This window comes from Schistocerca serialis, chromosome 2 (assembly GCF_023864345.2).
Source record: "Schistocerca serialis cubense isolate TAMUIC-IGC-003099 chromosome 2, iqSchSeri2.2, whole genome shotgun sequence".
Taxonomy (NCBI): Eukaryota; Metazoa; Arthropoda; class Insecta; order Orthoptera; family Acrididae; genus Schistocerca; species Schistocerca serialis.
In genome coordinates this window covers 886051774-886074830 of record NC_064639.1, presented here as the reverse complement: position 1 = coordinate 886074830, position 23057 = coordinate 886051774, and the positions used below count along the sequence as shown (strand labels likewise).

The 23057-nt window shown below is 41.9% G+C and overlaps 1 protein-coding gene and 1 long non-coding RNA gene across 2 annotated transcripts in view; both read right to left on the bottom strand.

Annotated features, from left to right (window-relative positions):
* Positions 1-2749, bottom strand: part of LOC126456196 (uncharacterized) — a 266905-nt gene extending 264156 nt beyond the window's left edge. The window contains exon 1 of the mRNA XM_050091950.1: positions 2644-2749. Coding sequence (XP_049947907.1) covers positions 2644-2656 — 13 coding nt within the window. The 5' untranslated portion in view covers positions 2657-2749. The remainder of the gene's footprint in view (positions 1-2643) is intronic.
* A 4036-nt stretch (positions 2750-6785) lies between these two features.
* Positions 6786-23057, bottom strand: part of LOC126458222 (uncharacterized) — a 38643-nt gene continuing 22371 nt past the window's right edge. Inside the window, exon 3 of the long non-coding RNA XR_007585595.1 lies at positions 6786-7141. This is a non-coding gene — a long non-coding RNA (uncharacterized LOC126458222). The remainder of the gene's footprint in view (positions 7142-23057) is intronic.

Here is a 23057-nt window from a genome sequence, read left to right as displayed (position 1 = left end):
AGCTGTATCAAACGCTGCTGGAGTCTTAACTGTCGACTTTAAAACAACCGCCATGAAAATATTTAATTATTTTTCAATATACACGGTAAGGACAGAGACACTGAAAGCTCTGATTATACGTTGATGTCAATCATCAGACCTTTCTATCTCACTAAAAAAAGAAAAAAGGTGGCTGTCAATGGCCGCAGTTGAGAGAATTCTTAAGCTTTGCTTTCCACTGAAACAATTATTTGGTGACTAAGACAGGCTACCTAAAATGATTTGTTTCCCGTAGACGGATGAGCGAAATTTACTTCATGTTTCTACAGTCAGATTTGGTTCTATATGAAAAGTATAAAAAACGTTAAGAATAAAGTCTCTATAACTGAAACAAATATATTAATCGACACTCAGAGATGGGTGAATGAAAGGAAGACTGTCCGTTTCATTGGAATGCAAACCAAGATGTATTTGAACAAGTTAAAGAATGAGAACCCTAGCCAAGAAATAATTCGACGTCGAAATTTGAGGAAGAGAAAACGGCTTTCTAAAACCATAGCATTTGATTACCTAGAGTAATGGGCTATTTCTTTGAATACATATCAAGTATTTGACTGGATGACGCTGTATGAAACTACAGATTGGGTGATGATTGAAAACACTATTATATACCTGACTAAAAATGATGTGAAGATTTCAGGCGACAATTGTTTTCAGGAATGTATGTATCTGAAGAGCTTTTTCAGAAACTACGTGTGATCAGCTGGAATGGAAGTCTGAACATGCCGTAGAAGAGAGGTGGATTTAGTTTCTTAAGGAAACCGAAAAATCCTGAACGCAAATGTCAACTGCTAAAATTACGCGAGAACTGGTCTTCTATTCCCGCACACAACGCCACTGTGGAGGGAGTATTTTCGCTGATGGCGGCTCAGTGGACTGATGAAAGAACTCCGACTGCTGCCAGGGAGTATGGAATCAGTCTTACAGTGCCAATTTAACTACAAGCTGACTTGATGGAGTTTTATAAATACATAAAAAAAGACTTTCTGAAAAGATGAAATTTTCCGAAAAATATGAACTACTACAGCCGCAAAAAGTTCCACGTAATTTTGTTCTAAATAAAAGTAATAAATTTAATTACTCATTTTCTTCATCCCCATTTGAGTGTGTCCCGAACAGGTCCCAGTTAGATATGTCGGTACTAACTATGGCCCTTTGTACGTTAACATCTTGAGTGCTTCTCTCTGCCTCAGCTGAAGAGTTAGTAAGTGACGTATTGAAGTACGTATTGCTGTGTGTAGAAATTAATTTTATTTGTAATTTAGTTTCCTAGTACTTCCGTTATTATCCCACTCTTTCTTTGTAAACGGATGACTTGGTAATATATCATGAAACACATTATTTGGCCTCAGTCTGGAATACGTAATATACAAGGTGATGCCGTGATTTAACAAATTTTCACGGATTCTGGGTGAGGGTACGACCAAGTTGTAAGCGAAAATCGGTCTAATACATATGATAAGAATACATGTACATACATACTGTTGTTGCTGACGTTTTAAGGTAGGCAACTATCAGAAGTGGTAGCATGAACCAAGAGAAGAATAAAATGTCTTGTGAAACTGGGTTATAAAATGTATACCTTAACAGCTATGAGCACCTGTTCATCTTCTATACCGTGACACATTTCTACTGAATAAGTGCACGTAATTCTTAAGATACCCGTTTTAGAGTCCATATTTACTGGACATTTTAGTTGTTTTGCTCCTGCAAGCTGCCTTAGCAACCAGTCTTCGGAACAACAGCAACGGTACATGCAGTGGTTTTTCTGGGGGAAAGGTGGGGGATGCGTACACCTAAACTTTTTCGTCGACAAAGTAATATTTTTAAGATGTTGAGAACTTGGAAGAGTGTCAAAGATTTATTTCACGGACGTAAATTTTCTATTTCATTTTTTAGGGTTGGTAATTGCAATACGAACGATACCAGTGCAGTTTTTGGTGGAAAAGCGATGTCAGTGTTTCAAGCATTTCGAAGCTGCTGCAACCGTTTTCGACAACTGAATCGCTGGCAGCCAGTTTGACAAACATGCAGTACCCCCGCCCGCTAATAGTGGGCGATGGTAGTGTTAAACGGATATGTGTACGCTCAACCGCCGAGCTACCGATAGACGTCTCTACGGTCCCGCTACCATGATCCTTCACGATTCATTGTCATCTTTTTTTGTTGTTCTTTATTCGTTTGCTGTCTTAGCACCCTCAAACATCTTTTTAGAAAAAAGAAGCACCGGATACACGTATCCCGTTGCCAGAGGTATCAGAACTATTTTCGCTTGTAACTTTCGACTGTGTCGTTTCCAGACCAGGGTCCTTAACCTCAAATTGACACATTTATCCATCTCCATCATCCCTGAAACTTTTGTAACATCTTCGCGAAATCATTCCGTATATAAAACAGGAAAAAGCTGAGCTTCGCATATACCTTCAAGTGCTGAACAGCTGTCGCAGCACAATGCAAAATATGCATCAAATTATTTCTTCACTTAAAGTAAATGTTTGCGGGTGGGGATGGGCGAGCCTGTGGAAGTCTGCCAAGTATCGACAGACACACACACACACACACACACACACACACACAATTCGCGACCGCCCAACGGCTGCGCACCTGCTGACGTCATCGGGCATAGCCAGTTGCCGCGCTCGCGCGCTACACTGCAGTATACAAACCACACGACCACGGGCCGCCGCCACTACAGCAGCGCCGGGCCAGCACCAGTCCCACTGTGGCGTGAGATCAGCTGCGGCGGCGAGGGCGCCGCGCCCGGTGAAGTAAGACGGCGCGAAAAGCACATGACGTCAGCAGGTCGCCAGGCGGGACTAGCCAACGGCCGCGGCGGCGCGACGTGCGCGCGAAATCTGCACAGCTGCCGACGAGGCCCGGCACAGCCGTTAAGGCCAACGGATGCCTGCCGCGGGAACACGACAGGATGCGACTGTGGTCACTGAGTCAAGTCAAATCAGCTCACTAATGATTAGTAGTTGCCGTACATGCTCCAACTTTTAGTCCGTTACGGGCTGTGTAATTAACGCCAGGTGTGTCTTCGTGAGTAGGTAGTAGCTAATTAATCCAAACTTCGAGGTTTAGACTTGCCACAATAGCTAGTTTTTTTTTATGACACCTAACCTCAGACCACGGAAGGGGGAATGTTCCGTCGTTTCCCAAGCCATCATAACTTTTACTACTCCATGTTTTATTCAAAGGTCGCCATAATTTATAGTTCGTGCACTACTTAATTACAATAAGATATCCAATAATACGCACACAAAAGTACAGAATGTCCGGTTTTACACTCTGTACAGACGATACCAGATTGGCGGGAATAGAGAATTCGTACCAACCACAATCTTAAGTTTTACAAGGAGTTGGTAACCTGGGGTTAACAAAACAGTGTACGGAACAAAGACACAAACTGCATCCTTCTACTGTTCCACACAACTCTCCTTTCTCTCTCATAAAAGTGTTCATGTGAAGCTGCCCAACGTTAGTCAACTACACAACAGAATCGCAGCGTATAAACTGCAAAAACGAGCTAACCGTTTTTATTTTTAACAAAAAAAGGAAGGTTGGTTATTGATTTTAACCGACAGAAACTGTACAGTGATTAACTAACTGCAATCTCTCAATGTGGCACCACTAAAATGACACGTTACGAAGATTCCTAGTCTCCTCATTCTAGATTTCCTTCGTCTTGTATGTTTTGTTTCTACGCCTCTGCCACAATACGAATCGATACAATGTGCATTTCCGTATGTTGTTCCTTCAAGTATGTACAATGTACGTTTACAATACGTAATGTATGGTGCCTCACTCGTTAGTCCTTTTGTGTTTCTGGTAAGTAAATGATTGAGGTCTTAGGAATAGATTTTGTACCACTTTCACTACTTCGTTGCTTAGAGAAGCACTGAAGATGTGTGCCATCCTTTGAGAACTACTCCTGTACTTACCATAATGTTATTTTTAAAACCAACATTCTAGGATGGAGTTATGGTAAAGCCTAAAAAAATATGTCTTTTCATGCTTTGCTTTTTACGACGTACGAACTCTTGTATAGCTGTTCTTACGCAATTTCGATTTTTCAGAGCGCATAGACTCGTACGGTCACAAGGAACAACGAATCGTGTTGTACCAGCAGCCGATACGCGAGAAATTAAGTCTCGACACTCGACAGACAGGGTCCGGGAGTATAACAAAGCGAAACAAAACGCGGGAATCAGCGACACACGGTATTACGGTTTTCCTGGGTTAAGCATATGGCGAGGATGTACTCAGAGTGGGCTAGAGGAGAGCACTGTCCATTCGTCTGAGTCTCAAACTATCTCCAACAGACCAGTGCTAATATTTTTAGTTTCCTGCAGTTCCTTGATAGAATTCCGCAGTGTCTCGCGTCTCCCCTCCTATTTGTGCATTTCGTAAACAGGGCGACAAATCACAGTAACTCAGGTAACTCACAAAGACAGTGAGAAGTACCCCTTGCCGTAGTGAAGAGAGGAAAAAAAATAATTATCGTAAGTTAGCTTGCGCCTTTCCGTATCGAAAATCTTACTGCAAATGCCCATCCCCTTCCACGGATTTAGAATCGGTTACTGCCTTAAGCAGCTTTTGCTTTCTATCCGACGAATCCACGCACTGCGGTCTGAGCTCACAGCGACATAAGCAACCACCACCTGGCATCCAGCTTCCACGATGTTTGCGAATCACAGATACGCGCCGCAGTGAATGCGGGAGTAATTTCCGCGCTGCGTCACTACTCAACTCCTCCAGCCGTTACTCGCTGAGGCCAATGACGTCATGCTGCAAAGATGTCGCGTCTGCGCCGACTTCGTGGTTATTCCAACCGCTCTTCTCAGAACCAGTTTCTCTTTCCTCCGTGGAAACCTTTCCACTGCCTGGAACGGCTCGCAACAAGCAGACTTATTACGTCAATCGTAAAATGTTTCGATCCGCATTCCTTGTGAGTAATGGATCTCATCGAATCTTTTGACGCATTGACCTGAACAAATATTTTGTGTTCGTGACAACTCGTCTGAATGCATCGCAGGGGAACACTTCGTAGCCAGCTGCTATCGTCACACCAAAGGTCTTTGAAATTTGAAGAACAGAAGTATGTTGTCAACATCATTGTTTATTGCTTGAAGAGTGCGGTTACAGATTTCCACTGACAGGTTTTAATTCAACTCTAAGGGATTACCAGCATTATGTAATGACATTAACACTAGACAAAATATTCAGTTTGTGCTACGAGTAACTCATTTCATGCATATTCAGACTTAAGCATAAGAACTTTACCTGGTCTTATCCCGTCATAGACTTAACATCGTAACATCTACTTTAGGTGAAATGCTGTTATGTTGTATATACCGAAGCTGTAACTTTTAGAAAATTTTTCCTACCTGCACAGATGCAACTGAAGATGGAATTCTCGAAATCGATCATGCAATAAAAGCTACGAAACTATACTGCCGCCAGAGGCTATTTTATTTATAACTAGTTGACAAACTTATCATTGGCCAGGTATTCGTTTTTGCCAACTTTGTTAGGAACAGCTACAAAAAAAATGAATTGTGTAGTGTAACATTGAAAGAAAATGATTTCCGTGTATTCGGGAGAACGTATCTAAAATTTGAAACAGCCGTACAAAAAAAAAAAAAAAAAAAAAAAAAAAAAAAAAAAAAAAAATTACCATAATATACAAATACTGTTTACAAATTAAGATAGAGTACGCAAAATACAAATTCTCTATTATGATTATTCAACTCAGAACTTCATAATACACAATATTTCTAGTTACATGTCCAGGAGCTGCGATTTAAATTAAGGTAGTAGCAAAGAAGTAAGAAATTTAAACATCATACACAATGCGGCAGTTTTTCACGCATCCCATTATGGCGTCATATCTCCTGAACTATGATAGGTGGTTCTTCCCCCAAAGGCGATTGTTGCCTGACGGTAGGTGACGTAGCACAATGAAACCAAAGCAAAAACTAGTTGCATCCAGCTGGTACACATGTAAAAAGAGATCGCTGAAGATTGGAGTATAAACTCTCAAAACACGTCGTGGGAGAAAATAAAAAGCTAACAGAACAATACTTCTACTTTTTAACTTTTAAGGGATGTGTGTATTAAGTTTGGTTGAAATTGGTCCAGTGGTTTAAGAGGAGATGAACATAAAAACGCACATTTTTGTAGTATGTACGGATTAATAAATGACTGTCTTTACATTAGTCTGTATTTATGGAAGCCAAATATTACTACACCACTGTCGGGTTCCAGTTATTCTATGACGTAGTGATACACTATTTCATGCGACTTTAGGCACTTCTAACACTACAAAAGAATGGACACTTCGTCAGGAAATCTAGCAGATCTTAACGCGGAAAGTACCTCGTGACATATCAACAGTAGTTAGGTCTGTAGTCTTAGCTTCTTGTTGGAAAATTAGAAAACTGAGTGCATATTAAATTCTACACAAAGCACCGAATGAAATATTAAATTTCTAATGTATTAACTGTTTAATAAATTTCTGTACAGCTAATAATTTTTTTGAATTTGTTAGATTTGTACCAGAAGGTAGGGGTGTGTGTGTGTGTGTGTGTGCTTTTAGGCATTTGATATATTTTAATGGAGTAATATCAGTATTTATTACGTATGGTGATATGCCAAGTTGTCAGAGTGACGTACTGCATATTTCAATATCAAAGTACATTAACTAGTCGACGGAACGGTTTAGAGGTTAAATGAACCCATAATTGTCTGTTTCGTTCTATTTATTCATCACAGAAAATTTACATGCATACAATGATTACGTCCATAAACATGGTATGAAAAGACGCTCCAACAAGTAACCACCACAGATGCAGCGTTACAGCTGTCTGGACAGCAAATGCTGTTTGAATTTACACTTCCGATCTCTCTCTCCAGTAGTCACCATTCAGCACCACGAAATGTAAGCAGCTGAATCGCCGCGTGGCGTCCACGCATTCTCCACTGCCCGTGCCGCGACCGCTGACTGCGCGCTGCGACCTCAGAAAACGAGATGATCCTGACGTCACGAGACGGCGAGGGAGGTCCGTCAGCGCTCAACGCCTTCCGGTGGTTCTGATACCTGGAAAAAGAAATGGGACAACGTGTTAACACACAACTGCTGATGACTAGGCAGTTGAACAGCTAGAGGTGTGCGCAGCAGGCAGTCACGCCGAATGGCTGGATGCTGAACTTTAGACCACGGAATTTTCACGAGGTGGACGAATTTTGCCGTCTGGGAAGTAGACCAGATGTAGGGAAATGCAAGAAGTGGTAAAAAGGATTGCACGAAGAAGTGGTGCTTTTTAACAAAAGCAGCTGCAGACAAAGTACACTGAAGCGCCAAAGAAACTGGTATAGATGTGCATATTCAAATACAGAGATATGTAAACAGGCAGAATAATGCGCTGCGGTCGGCAGCGCCTACATACGGCAAGTGTCTGGCGCAGTAGTTAGATTGGTCACTGCTGCTACAATGACAGATTATCAAGATTTAAGCGAGTTTGAACGTGGTGTTAAAGTCTGCGCGCGAGCGATGGGACACAGCATCTCCGAGGTAGCGATGAAGTGGAGATTTTCCCGTACAACCATTTCACGAGTGTAACGTGAATATAAGCAATCCGGTAAAACATCAAATCTCCGACGTCGCTGCGGCCGGAAAAAGATCCTGCCAGAACGGGAACAGCGGCGACTAAAGAGAATCGTTCGTATTTTCAACAAAAATAGTCACTAATTCACTAAGTCGCAGAAAATGATAGAGTGGTGAAGATGTTTATGGTTTCATCGCCTACAATGTCAATGGCCGTGGATCTGTTGTGGATGGTGATCGTTACAACTCAATCTAATGGCGTTATGCTCATAAATTTTAAAAATCTTCATTGTATGGTCCACTGACCACAGCTGGTACGATCTGGTAAAAACTGTTGGATTTTAAGAATGCATTTTCATTATGGTAGACCGTTTAAGTAACCCAAATAAAGGAGGGAAAATCTAACGTCAGAATAATTGCGAAATTTCTGCATGATTTAAAATTAAAGTTTCCAGTCCGATGATCTTTCATCCTCTTAAATACCGCGTAAGCCTTAGAGGATTGCGTCGAACTCGTCTATCTGTAAAAACACGAATCGACCGAGAAGACATAGCAATATGTGCCTACGAAGAAGTGTGGAATGTTTTGTGAAGGAATATCTATGCTTAGCAGTTGCACAGCGTGAGACTTCACGTTATACTCTGAACACGATTAGCAACACAGATGAAACACACGCTACATTTACATGTGTCATCTTCCGGAAGGCGAAAACAGAATTTTGGAAACAGCTTTTCGCCGTCGTGTTTGCATGTTAAGGTCTGAAGCGGATTTGCTAGCCCAGTTAAATATGGCGCCTGGTAAACAACTGATAGGCCTACAGTTTATGATTTAGTGAGCACAATCGCTGTTTCTCTTCAGTTAGATGAGGTGTAAAGAGCTTCAGTCTAATATTTCTACTGATCCTTCACAGTACAAAGAGTCACTGTCCATATAAGCGGAAATCTTTTACAAACAAACAAAACCTGACAGCCAAAGGGCGTTTCAAAGCCGGTTGCGTTTACATGGGGGTGAAAATCGATTCCTGAATTGGAAAACCGGCAACCACAAGCGGGTTTCAAGAACCGATTTCTAAGTGTTTACAAGACCACGCAGAAGCGTAATTGGGAAATCAGTCTACGAAATCCCGCTTTGGGAGCCACACGTGAACGGAGTGATGGGAACTTCTGGTAATACGACCTTGGCTCGCTACCAGGCCACTGGGTGTGCTGCAGGTTTAAGAGTCCAACTCGCTTTCTTATTGGCTGATTTTTAGTCGTCCGTGTGTTTTCATTTTGTAGTTAAAAGCTGGCTTCACAGCATTGTGCTTCTAATTACGACTTCTCGTGTGTATTGCACACTGAATTGCTCGTATTCAGAGAGCCGCTCGCATCCGTAATACCGTGTAGGGTAAAGGATTCCATATTTGGTTTTGTTTTGTACAAAACTGAAATTGGTTTGTCATTTGATGTTCTGTGGACTTGTGTATTTGTTACTGTTTAGAATCTGTGTGTGAACTGTTAGACTTAAAAATTCATGTTAAATATACTGCTGTTTTCTACTTTTGTTTGCATCTGTTTTCTGCAGTTTCTCGCATTTAATGAAGGACTCCATGTTACCAGGTTCTGACGGTACAGGTATTCAACTTTATTACACGTTGTCACGGAATGAATCCGTAATTCTGCTTTGAATGGTACGAGGTGCGGCTAGGAAAAAACCGGACTGATGCTGGAAAAAACATTTATTTACAATTATTTACAATTTCATGTTATCTTCTTCAATGTACTCTCCTCCTCGGTCTCTACACCGCTCCATTCGAATTTTCTTACGATCCCGAAACTAAACGCCAATCGATGCATTGGAAAACTCCTAGTTCTCCACGACAAAAGCACGAATGTCAAAATCGAAATTCAAGGCAATGATTGTTGTTTTTTTTTTTTTTTTACATCAAAGGGATTGTGCACATTGATTGGGTACCAGAGGGACAAACAGTGAATCAGCATTACTACATTAGCGTCTTGGCTACCCTACGTGAGCGAGTACGGAGAAAACGGAACGATTTGTGGAGAAAAAAGTCATGGATCCTTCACCAAGACAATGCCCCAGCTCACAGTGCGTTGTCAGTGAAGACGCTTTTGGCAAAACACAACATTCCCATCTTAGATCATCCACCCTACTCACCTGATTTGGCCCCCTGTGACTTTTTTTCTTTTCCCTAAAGTCAAGTCAGCTTTGAAAGGAACTAGATTTGAGACTGTTGAAGCAGTAAAAGAAAAAGCGACGGAAGTAATGTATGGACTTACCGAAAATGATCTGCAGCATTGCTATGAACAGTGGAAAATTCGTGGCCTGTCACGTGACTCTCGCTCCGCCTACTGCTCGAGTTTCATCTGCCTCCTGCACTCAGTCTGCCCGTGGCGTCTGTTTTAAGTAGTTGACGTTTTTGTCTGTGCGTCGGAAAATGTTGAGTGTACATAAAGAACAGCGTGTTAACATCAAATTTTGTTTCAAACTAGGAAAATCTGCAAGTGAAACGTTTGTAATGTTACAAGTGTACGGCGATGATTGTTTATCGCGAACACAAGTGTTTGAGTGGTTTAAACGATTTAAAGATGGCCGCGAAGACACCAGTGATTACACTCGCACTGGCAGACCATTGTCAGCAAAAACTGATGCAAACATTGAAAAACTCGGTAAACTTGTTCGACAAGATCGCCGTTTAACAATCAGAGCAGTGTCTGAGTTAACAGGAGTTGACAAGGAAAGTGTTAGGCAGATTCTTCATGAAAGTTTCAACATGAACAAAGTGTGTTCAAAAATGGTTCCAAAGTGTGTCACAATTGAACAGAAGGAACGCCGAAGAATGATTTGTTCTGACATCCTGGAAAACATTGAACGTGATCCCACCTTCTTACAAAATGTTATTACTTGCGATGAATCGTGGTTTTTTTCTTACGATCTTTTTTCAGTCTTATTGCATTCGTTTTATTGTTTCACCAGTACTAGTCCGCCACGGTAGCTGAGTGGTCAGCGTGACAGACTGTCAATCCTAAGGGCCCGGGTTCGATTCCCGGATGGGTCGGAGATTTTCTCCGCTCAGGTGTTGTGTTGTCCTAATCATCATCATTTCATCCCCATCGACGCGCAGGTCGCCGAAGTGGCGTCAAATCGAAAGACCTGCACCAGGCGAACGGTCTACCCGACGGGAGGCCCTAGCCACACGACATTTCCATTTATTTACCAGTACTAGTCCGGTTTTTTTCTAGCCACACCTCGTATTGCTTCTTGCCACTGACGGGTGAGTGCCATGCATTTCACAGTGGCTTTCAGAGTAGGGATGTACATGAGTATACAATGTAATCTCTGTGACCGCATTCTTCATTGCAAATGCTGAAACTGTGACAGCAGTTACGCGAATTTTCAGACGTTATTAACAAGTACTACAAACCGTACATTTTAGCAGAATTCTATGAAAATTTCAGTGGGCCCCATTAAATGCTGGAGTACGGAAAACGGACGGCGACAAACATAACGTAGAAAACGAGCAATATACTTACAATGCATTTAAATCGAGCAGTTCGCACACGGATTCTGAAGCGGCAACACAGACACGAGTCCACATAATACTATCCGATGAAACCAGCTTCTGTTCCGCGTGCAACAAAAATAAATATGGATTTTCACCCCACACTAAGAATGAGAGCAAAAATTAGAGTACGAGCAACACATTTACAGTGGAATTCAAAGAGTGCAATGCACACCAGAAGACCGTAATTAGAACATAATATCCACTTGATAACAGCCATACAGTCGAAATTGCAGTAGTAGGTTTCACAAATAAATACACTTTACCAACAGACCCATGCAAAATACGGATGGAAGGGGTAAGTGTAAATGCAGTGCGCCGTTTTCGGTATTGTGGTGTTATGTGACTTGCAGTTCCCGCGACTTGCAGACAGTGCAGAGACTGTATATCGGAAGCTGACAAACGTGACAAATTAGCGCACTATCGACAAGGGCACAGCCTTGTCGCGCCTATAAACACAGCCTTCTCATGCAAAGGGCTAATAATTATGACATATGCCGTTCTCAACACTTACCGACGTCTGTCGTTAAACCGTTGTAATTGTGAAAATAAGAACTACGTGTTCCAGTTCTTTAGTACAACACGTATTTAAATGCTGTGTCTTTACAGTAATATGGAGCACAAACATTTACAAGGCCACATAAGAGACTTTCAGAGGAGGATGCATAAATAAACTGTGAAGCACTGAAAAGAACTAGAAAAGTGTTAATAAAGACAAAAAATAAAAGGAAACTAATTGCTCATGGGTTAGGGGTATTTTTACTAGTATGCACCGTGTTCAGTCATATTTTATCTTTAGGTTTAAAGACTGTAGGAGCAATTTAGGCACAAAACGAGGCACAAAACGAAAGTCTTTTGAACATATTTTAAACTTTGTTTGCACTTGCCTCTCAAATAACATAACATGTTTATGACTGCACTGCAGGACTCATGTGGTGAAAGAGTCTGAGTACGGGTTAACGCATTACTGGGACCCGGCCACTTTCCTGTAAGACCCTGGCGAGGGACCGTTCGTCTGGGCTAACTTATGGGAGCGCAGAGGGGCGGGCCGATATTCAAACCAGTCTGCCACGTTGCGAGGCCACGGGAGCTCCATTACTGTGATCTATGGAAGAGCATTAACGTAATTGTACTAGCCAAGTAAACGACTGAGAGCCAACCATCGTCTCTACGTGTTGACAGCATTCCAAACTCCCCACACAATACCTCACATATGCGAGATCAGCTCCTAATTATGACCAGAGGCAGAATGAGATCTCTTCGAACGAGTCTCAACTGACGATGCATTTGCAACCTCAAAACCAAATAAGACTCAGCAATAGGAGAGCGTCAGTTACCGAGTTCGACATGCGTCGACAAATGAAATTTAATGACTATGATCATATTGTTACAATAGTTTTTTCGTCGCAATGTATTTGTATGTCTAACATCGACTAACATAGTTTTGTTTTCTAACTTTATCTGTTCACTCGCCCATCCAGTTTAACCCGGAGAGATGACGTTTGAGTATTCTTCGACCGTGAATTCTTATTATTGTTATTGTATTTAAGAACAAAAAGAAATGGTTCTTGCTGATCGGCTGTCCACTTATAACTGAGAAGAACATAATGCAACTGTGAGTTCCCAGATTAAGAGTAATCGTAGGTATTGCAACCATGAAGGCAGTTCTCAGTTATGTTTTCTGTCGTTTATCGTATATTTATAACTTCTTGTGTTGGTTTTCTAACAGAATTTATTACCTGCTGCGTTTTAAAGCAAGAAGCTGTACTACACAAACACGCGTTACAGATTTTCACACCAGTTTCAGTACTGACGCGGTGGAAGTCAATTGTCAGCTATGTCATAGTCATTATAGCAACATTAATTACTATATCCCATCACCACCAAGACGATCAACATACGATCTTTGTTTTAGGGGAGATGACCAACATCCGACGATTTTAAGAGATTTAAGGGAGATTCGTTCGCAATAAATTTCAATTGCTCAACTACACCGCATTATCTTGGAATGGGTGACAATGGAGGTATAAATATAACAGAAAACTTGCATGATTTGCTTAGTTTTACATGAAGAGATACCTGAACGCTCGGCTGTATAGTAGGTACCATTACAGATGACTACATAAATCTAAACCTTTCGTATTGACTGTACTCTGTTTTCGATTGCTCCCAAGCTAGGCGATGTATCTGTGCTAGCTCGTTCGAAGCGTCGCGAAATCTTGTTCTGTTGTTAGAGTTAAATGAGAAATAATTTAAGGAGTGTATTTAAACATGAACGTCTGTAATCAGATTTCGCGAGTCCTTGGTGCTTTCGTGTGTTATTGCCAGCGATCGGTACGGCGCGAGCGCATCCGTGGGTTGCCAGTAGCGAGAAACACGTAAACACCCCCCCCCCTCTCCCCTCTCACATCCGCACTACACGCGTAGGCCATCATTGGTTCTCCGCTACTCGCATTCCCTTGAGCTAAACTGTCTTCGCTCCGTAGAAGCACCAACAGAAGGAGACCGTCGACAACAGTCGGAAAAAGAAGACTGTCGACAGCAGTATCAACTGTTGTACTTTATCCTTCGGGATATGTCTGTCAGGGAATTTTAACGATTCCCAATATTTCGGAGGGTTGATATTTACAAGTGTTCATTGACGAAATATGCGAGAAGAACAGGCGGTCAATAAGGGAGCTTGTAGGATTGGAAAGAAATTGCTAAGATATTGGAGATCCCAGTACATAGGAGAGCTCGTCGTCGTCGTCACCACCACCACCACCACCACCACCACCACCACCACCACCACCACCACCACAACCACAACCACAACCACAACCACCACCACCACAACCACCACCACCACAACCACCACCACCACAACCACCACCACCACAACCACCACCACCACAACCACCACCACCACAACCACCACCACCACAACCACAACCACCACCACCACAACCACCACCACAACCACCACCACAACCACCACCACAACCACCACCACAACCACCACCACAACCACCACCACAACCACCACCACAACCACCACCACAACCACCACCACAACCACCACATGCGACACACAACGGAGGTATTTTATGATAGGAATGTTAACTGTATCTACATTTGAGATTTCATTTTTCCTTCCTCGACGGTACACCTGCAGAAAGGTTGAATCTGATTTTGGACAGAGCAGTCAGAATACGGACGTTTACTTTTTCTCTATTTTTCTAGTCCTTCACAGGCAACTAATACAGTAACTGATTTAGTTACTACGGCAATTTCTCGTGTTTCCCTCGTGAGATGGAATCTTACACCAAAAACTGTAGAATTTCTATACGAAATTTAGTGCAAATTATAAATGTTAGGAGTAAACTGAACTTTCATCTTGCCAAACTATTTGAAGGACTCATATGAAAGAATCCAAGATTTCACTTTTGAATGAGGATATTTTAACATGCCACATCTTGATATATTGTAAAGTTTATAAGCAAACGCCAATTGAATGGCTACACAGCAGGACTTAAAACGCTTTTGAAAGTCAAAGAATCGTTGGCAAAAATTTCCAGATACAGTGTTTTATTGCACTCCGCGAAGATGCAAACACAGAGGAACTAAATTCTGAGAAAGTTGTCACGAACTAATTGAGAGTTTTAGCTCAGCTTTGTGAAAGCTTTTGCCATCTTGACACCGCGAATTAAAAAAAAACCTTGATCAGTACGTAAGTCAGTCCTAAGAAGTCAGTGCAGTCAGTGCAAATGCACCGAGAAGTATCTCCCTTCCTGCAATACATTAACTTCATAATCTAGCTTAAAATAAGAAAGAATTCGGAATTTTCACAGTGGTTTTGTTTAACAATAATCAGGATCTGTTCAGGAAAAACTTCTGGAAGTAATTTATGATACCAATGACAACCCTTAGTATGCTTTCTCGTGAGTGCTATGGCTCTACAGCGACTATTAGCCCTGGAAGTCTATCAGCACAGACATCATACGGAGCGTCTTACACAACTGTCACAAATCCTCTAAAATTCCGCAGAGTAGGATAGAGTTCTCAAACAAATATGCAGCGAATGGAAGTGTATTTACATACAGCACTTCGTATTTTTAACAGTTTCATGTCAATTATTTGCAAAGCCGTTAGTGTTCCAGTGAAACACTAGCAAATATTTTATAAAAGGTATTATCCTCCCTTTTCCCATTACTCAACCTACTTTTTTCTGGTATCTTGTCAAAGTCGCCAGTTTAAAACACAATTTCTGAATATGTTTGTCTATATTTAATGTATTTTTGCGAATGTAAAAATGGGAAATATTACGATTAAAATAACAGTGAACGGATAATTCTTAATTTCTTAATTGGACCAGTTATCTGGTGTAGGCTCTTTAAACCAAATAAATAAAAATTTAGTTTCTGGAAAAACTTTAAAGCAGGTATTAGTGGCAGTGTAGAATAACTCTGAGGTCGAATCGAAATAGGCTACAAAATTATTTCTTAAATTAAGGCAATACAATATGGGGGCAGTATGACTACACATACATTGATCAGCGTCCGTGCTATTTCGATTACAAGACAAGAGCCGTCTGAGTAATGGCGGATAATACCTTTAATATTTTAGGCTAAAGCCGCAAGAGAGACGACGGTTGACGGCGATTCTTTAACTCGTCCGTGTTACTCTTTGAAAATTATCGACCCCAGCCATTCCTAATCAACAAGTTCCCTATTTATTACTTACTTCTTACCTTAATTTAGGTATGTGGCAGACTAGGCAATAATTTGGCTACTTTATCTTGTGTATGGATCATGAAAGTAAGGGAACACTTTCAGGCGCGTACCGAGACACGGAGACGAAGTTTTCCCTTGCTCCTTATGCAAAATGGGGCAGCTAATGGCTAACATTGGCTCAAAGAACCCTCCGCCACGCACTGCACAGTGGGCTGCGTAGCATTTAATGCCGACGTGAAGTCATCACTCACGACTGCATCGCACGCGTGGAATACATATTTGCATAATTGAAACCCATGTCTACACGGCCGTGGTTCACCTTGGGAGTTGCCAATTATACACGCTTATGCCCATGTGCCAGGCGAGAGCTAATGAGGTTAGCCTTTAAGTTCTAATCTAATCTCTTCCTGCTCCTCCCCGATAGTTTATATTGGTCGCTCACGATTCACGATCCTGCTGCGGCGAGGAAAGGCGCCTGGAAACACCTGGTGTCCTAGACGAAGCGAGGGCGTCTGTGTGCTTGATTGCTAGATTGTTTGGAACGGCAGGAAGTGGGTCACGGGCCGACCAGAGATACAACCAAAGATACCGAATATGGCCACACCGCGGCGTCGCAGTGCAGTGTTCAAGGTGAGCGACGGTCTTGCCTTGAGGGCGGAGGTTCGAAGCACCACAAGGCATCCGCCGGGTGAGCAACGAACCCCGATATCTTACTAGCGGCAGTCGCTGAAGGCTAGTCGACATCTGACAGTCTATGCTGCTTTATCACAAACGCACCTCATGGGACTGGTCAGCTATTCGTTTACATAATATAATCAAGACTCGTGCAAAGAAACGCTTTATCGGTCGGTTGTCTTTGGCTACTTCTACATCGGATCGGGAGAATTACATTTGCAATGTGGGGCGACCATCGGACCACATAGAAAACATCAAGACCATAAAGTCAGTGCCTACAACGGACGCCAGATACAACAACCGATCAACAGGGTGTCCTAGGAGAATGTCAGTTTCCCGCGATGTGACAGGAACGATCATTCGAAGTAAAGTCTAATAAACAGAGATCCAAACATATACTGTAAGTGTTATGAGCTCATTTTCACCTTCGCTACTGTGAAACACCCCTACTGAAGTGCTCACAGCTCTTAAGGTATGCAGTTCAGAGCCCCTGCTTACTAGCCTTTTTGTTTAGAATGGTCGTTCCTGTTAGAGCCTTGAATATTGATCATTGTTCCTGGGACACATTCTGTTAATTTGCTTATAAATGTTGGTTGGCTATATGTCAGACTATTACTATTATTTGGCAAATGACCAAAGATTTTTGTGGCAGCATACATCACCCCTTTCTGTGCCAAAGTGAGATTTAATCCAGAATAGTGAAGATCATCCTTTCTTCTAGAGTTGTAGCTATGCACTCCGCTGTTTTTTTTTTTTAAAATTGCAATGGGTTATTAATGACAAATTTCCTAAGTGAATATGTATTGCGAAGGTACTGTGGATATCCCGAGTTCCTCAAATAAATGTCTGCAGGGTGATCTTAGGTGGGCTCCAGCTATTATTCTGATTACAAGTTTTAGTGCAATGAATACTTTCCCTCTTAACGACGAAGTGCTCTAAAAGCAGTGGATGAAAATAGACATAGTAGGCTAATTTATTATATGTTTATCACCAAAATTTGCAATAATTCTAATAGCATAAGTAGCCGAACCTAAGAGTTTCAGCAGATCATCGATGTGTTTCTTCTAACTATTTCTCGTCAATGCACACAACCAGAAATTTTGAATGTTCTGCCTTAGAAACAAACTTAGTCTATATTTATCAATGCTGTTATGCCACTTACTGTACAGAGTTGTATAAATTGTGTTTTCTCAAAATTTAGTGAAAGTCAATTTGCAGACAGCCACTTAACTTTCTGAAAGACATTTACAATTTCCTCACTGATTCCTGCTTGTTGGGTGCGATTACTATACTCTTATCAGCAAAAAGAGCTAGCTTTGCATCTTCATGAATACAGAGTACTTTGACACAAAAGCCCAAAGCTTCATAGCTACAAGCTTTATAAATTACCAAGAATAAGTAAATTTATTGCTCTTTCACAATACCGATGAGCCCCTATTGCTCTCCGTCCTACAGATGGGCGCGAAAAAACTCCCGAAGGTCTGAACTGCCAAAGAAGACGTCTTCATAGGCTTCACGGCAGCTCGCGAAACCAAAAAATAATTGAATAATGAATCGCTTTTTAAAATTAGGGCAAGGTGGATTGACGAGTTTCATGCATTGATAGCAAGACCATTTTCAACATCCTACCTAGCTGCTAAAACGGATTTTCTGCGTTGGCTGCTTTGGAAACGAAATATAAATCTCAGTTATAAACATAGAAAAAGAATTCCAAGTGTATTTCTAAGATTAAAACCTCCTTCGACAAGCTTTGCTCTGCAAGCCAGAGCCAAAGGAATCACTAAAGTACAAAATTAATTTCTTAGACTTTCCGGGCGATTCCAAGTCATTTCGTAGAATCGGGTGCGGACGGCCTAGGGACAACCTGATCGCGTCATACACATTTGTGTCTGCGCAAATCAAATTTTAATCTCTGAGCTGTTAACTACACAAAATGTCAACATTGGGACAAAAATAAAATCCATGGCATCTTGTGTGAAAACATAGTAAAGACAAAAAATTAGAACAAGATTATAGATCATGTACATACATTTAAATTTTTAGGGACCACTATAACGCACAGAGGGGACAAAAACACAACGCTGAGAAGTTCAATACCTAAACGGTACCATTAGAAGATCTCTCCAAAATACAGTAAGAATAGAAACTTACCCTACATTTTATAAAGTTACGTCGGTACCAACATTGCTGTATGGGAGCGAATCTCGGGTAGTGGATCAAAGAACTAAGATTTCAGGCCATTGAAATGAAATTCCACAAGAACATAACAGGATTCCGAAGGTGATAAGATACAGACATTAAGATGGAATTTAAAATATTTGGTATAAATGAGAAAGTTGGAAAAAATGGAATGGTCGTAAGACCGGGGTTGCTCGGCCGCCGCGTGCAGGTCTTTATTTGGCGCAACTTCGGCGACTTGCGGGTCGATGAAGATGATATGAACTGAAATGATGAGGACAATACGAACATCCGTAGTGGGTTGATCATGTATCAGTTGTTTTGAATAAAGAATTTAAAAAACACCCAGTACCCGAGTGAACATAATCTCTGACACTTTCTGGAATCTAACCGAAGAGAATAAGCGAAGATGGATATCCCTTCTGTTGCGAATGGAGATGCAAGATATACACAACATTTTTTTGGCAAAATATTCCGCGAGATGAAATATGCACTGGAAAACCAGAAAAAAGACGAAAAGACCAAATTTAAGTTGCAATAGGCGTAGCTTAAGATGAAGTGCGAGACCTCGTTAAACCGTAATCTAAATTAAATCTCAATTATTACACCTTTTTGTAAAGAATCTTCCTACGATCGAGCGGTCCTTACTTTTCGAATACACGTGTTATTTCACATCCACGTAGCTATCCTCGGCTCAGGAGCGAGCAGAGTCTGTCGCTAAGCGACAGGGGCCCCGCAGAGTCGTACCGGACAGCGGCCGCACGTATTGGAGAGCAACGTCTGACGGTTTAAGGACCACGTGAAGAATGGAAAGCAAGGTGACTAGAAACTGGTGGCTCGTTCACAGAACTGCCGCGGCGACTGCAACGGATGCAGGAGGGACAGAGAGAAAGAGAGAGAGGAAGATCAAGTTGAGGGCCGCTGTAAGTGGGTCAGTGACAGAGGCCGGCCACAGCCTACTTGGCGCGCGCCGAGCCACACGTCTCTCTCTCTCTCTCTCTCTCTCTCTCTCTCTCTCTCTCGGCACCACGATTCCACATCACATTCCAGGGCTTACGCACGTGGACCAGCCTTGCACTACGCACCAGCAGCTATTCATCTGCTGCTCTTACATTCGCTCTAGCAGCAGCCACGGATCTACGATATTTCCGAACCGGGGCAAAAACCTAGATAGTGGCGCCCCCACTTCCCCTTCGAGCGTTTGAGATAGAACGTCAAAAATTTTAAAAGATACATTTTCCAAAAATACGTTCAATTCGCTGCGCACATCTTTGCGAAGAGCTTAACATATAAAACATGTCTGTCGAGGAAATGTAACATGTTATTTGGTCTCAAGTGTGCCCTCATGGAAGCCATCTAACCTACAGTCAGGACAGTGGAAATTAAATTTTTTGTGGAGCATCTCTTGCTCCCAATCGGCCGATTTGACTTCCTACCCTCCCCCGCCCCCTTAAAATAAACCCAACTGTGGGTGGGATTATTTGCCGCTAAACCTTGTCAAAAATTATTCCCTGGTTAACTCCACGAACCCTGCCAGAATCACGGGTTCAATTATACCGCGTTTATTCTCCGGTTACGCATTGTTACGCGGCCGTACAATGCGATTTCCGCGCTGTTCCGGAAATACAACTTAACGCGGCTGCTACCCGGGACTGTACAATTGGCCCTTAGTAGTGTAGCGATGTGGCAAAAGTTTCCTGTCAAAATTTCATTTTCTTGGATACACCGAGAAGATAATATGTAATCTATCTTACCTGTTATTCCTGTTAGTCGTTTGCTTCCACTCTGGTAGTCTGAATCTATGAATTTCGCTAATAATAATAGCTTATCATTCGCATACCCGATAAACCACAGAAACAGCGATTAGCGTTCACCCTATCGGGTTTATTCGCCTCAGCTCGTATAACCCCGTTCCCTTTTGTCTGTGGGAAAGGTTTCTATTTCTAGATGCGACGGGGATTCCCGTGACAGACATAACGTGCACTACCCACCCTTTCAAAAGTCAACCTATGATTCGTTCAGAAATCAACTTAGAATGTGTTCAAAAACTTTAAGAACCAAGATGGATGCATTTCAAAATCACATTAACAATCGATAAGACCAACGTGCGCTGGATGCTAGGCGCTACGTGAAACAGTTTTTCCTTCAGGAATACGAATTTGGCGCCCCCTGAAATTTTCGCCCGGGCGGATACCTCGGTTTGCCGCCGCCCCCCCCCCCCCTCCGCCCCCCTAGATCTGGACCTGTGTAGCACCACCCAGAATATAATCACACCACCTTATTAATCCAGATGGCAGAAAAAAATCCTATGGCATATTATTCTAGAAAACTTATACCGAAAACACTGTTACGAACAATTTTAACTATTATAAAACGCTACAAATACGCTGGATGCTAGGCGGAAATGCCATCCACGACTTCTATAGAAATTAGACTATAGTTACAAGAGTCTAAGGACATGAAGGGGAAGTTTCAGTTGAGAAGAAAGTTAAAAAGGGTTGTAGAAAATCCCTTGCTATTCAAATCTCTTCAGTAAGCAAGCGGTAACTGACAAATATGGGATGGGAATTAACCTTGCGTCGGGCGTGGTATTATCTACAACAATATACTAGTGCGATGTATCAAACTGATTATATCGCTTTTATATCGCTTATTCAAATTTTTGTTCAGTTTCACTGATTAACCACGTTATAAACGGCCAATATATTTATAGAACACAGGGATGAGAAGTACACAACAATAAAAATAATTTTCTCAATTGTCTCACCACTGTTACGCGTTGGGCCTTGTAGCAAAGAGCGTGGATGTCAATTTAGAGCTCGCATGATCTAATCAGGGTTGAATCATGGATATTCTTCCGTCAGGCTTTAACCCAGCCTTCGTATTTCAGTTATGTGAAGATCAGACAGAAACGTTAAGTGATTTGGGCTTAACGTTCATCTGTGGGTGCCCTTTGCCAAATAGCCTAAAGTTTCAATGTGCTTCAGACAGACAATCTTGAAACATTATACAATAATATTTCGTCTTTAACTTTATAGGTGCTACGCCGCTTCTTTTCGACCCCAGTTCTTTCTTGTCTGCTTCTTCACTCGCTCTCATCAGTTTTTCCGTTTCGTAGTCGTTCACGACAGAGTGCTTGATGAACTAGTTCGGACTAGCAAAGAGTGGTTGTCCAGTTTCTCCGCGCAGAGGACAAGCGTGCTTCACGATTATCACTGGACAAGTAAAATGGCTCAACAAGGAAACAAACGTTCTCCAGGGACCAACATGGATTCTGCAGACAGCTATCTTGTGAAATATAGTTGGTCCTCTAGATGCATCCAGCAGTTAAATAGGCTCAGATCGACGCCGCAGTCATGACTTCTGGAAGGCGTGCGATATAGTTTTTGGCTATCGTCCGGTGAACAAAAGAAAAGCTTACCGAGTATTAGTCTAGCATTGTGACTGGTGTCACGTTAGCCTAGCAGACTGAGCAACAATTTCGGATGTACCCAACGGGCGTGTCATATGACTTACCATTCACGATCTTTATATAAATTACAGCAAAATGGCTGGGACAGGGACTGACAGTTGGCAAACGTAAATAGACGCTTTATAGAGCGTAAATAGATGTTACTTTTCTACTAAACGACTGCTGATGCATTACTGGACGCAGCACCACCTTAAAATGTATGGGACTGTCCATCTGAAGCGACCTAAAAACGGCCACAACAACTGGTTGTGGCAGAAGTAGGTGCCAAGTAGAGACTCATTCGGAGAACCCTAACGAAATTTAATTCATCTACAAAACATGTAGCACCTAAAATTCTCGCTCTGTTCACGAATATTCCTCCATAATCTCTTTACCACATGGGATTAATTGTAGAGAGATACAAAATCCACAGAACAGCGACACATTAACGTAGTGGATATGTTCGTTGAATACCAATAGCAGAAGCTACAAGATAAGCTCTGTGCATGACAAATGTTTACTCTAGCAGTTACCAGAGCACACGTGCCAATAAGTCCGGCAACAGATTTCTTACTCCATGGGCAACTCGCGAAAATCGTGTTCCTACGGAGGCTAACGCTTTTAGGTCAGATGAAGCTCTCAAATTCTTTAGTGGTTAGAACGGTTTCGACTGACCTATCATTAACAACAGCCCTTTAACAATTATTTGCCGTCAATTCTACAATCGAGCCAAATAACAGCACCAGTTCAACTTATTTTCTATCAGTCCACTGATTACGAGTCTATCGTCGTGACCTTTTATTACTGCCGTTGCTTCGACAGACTCTTGGA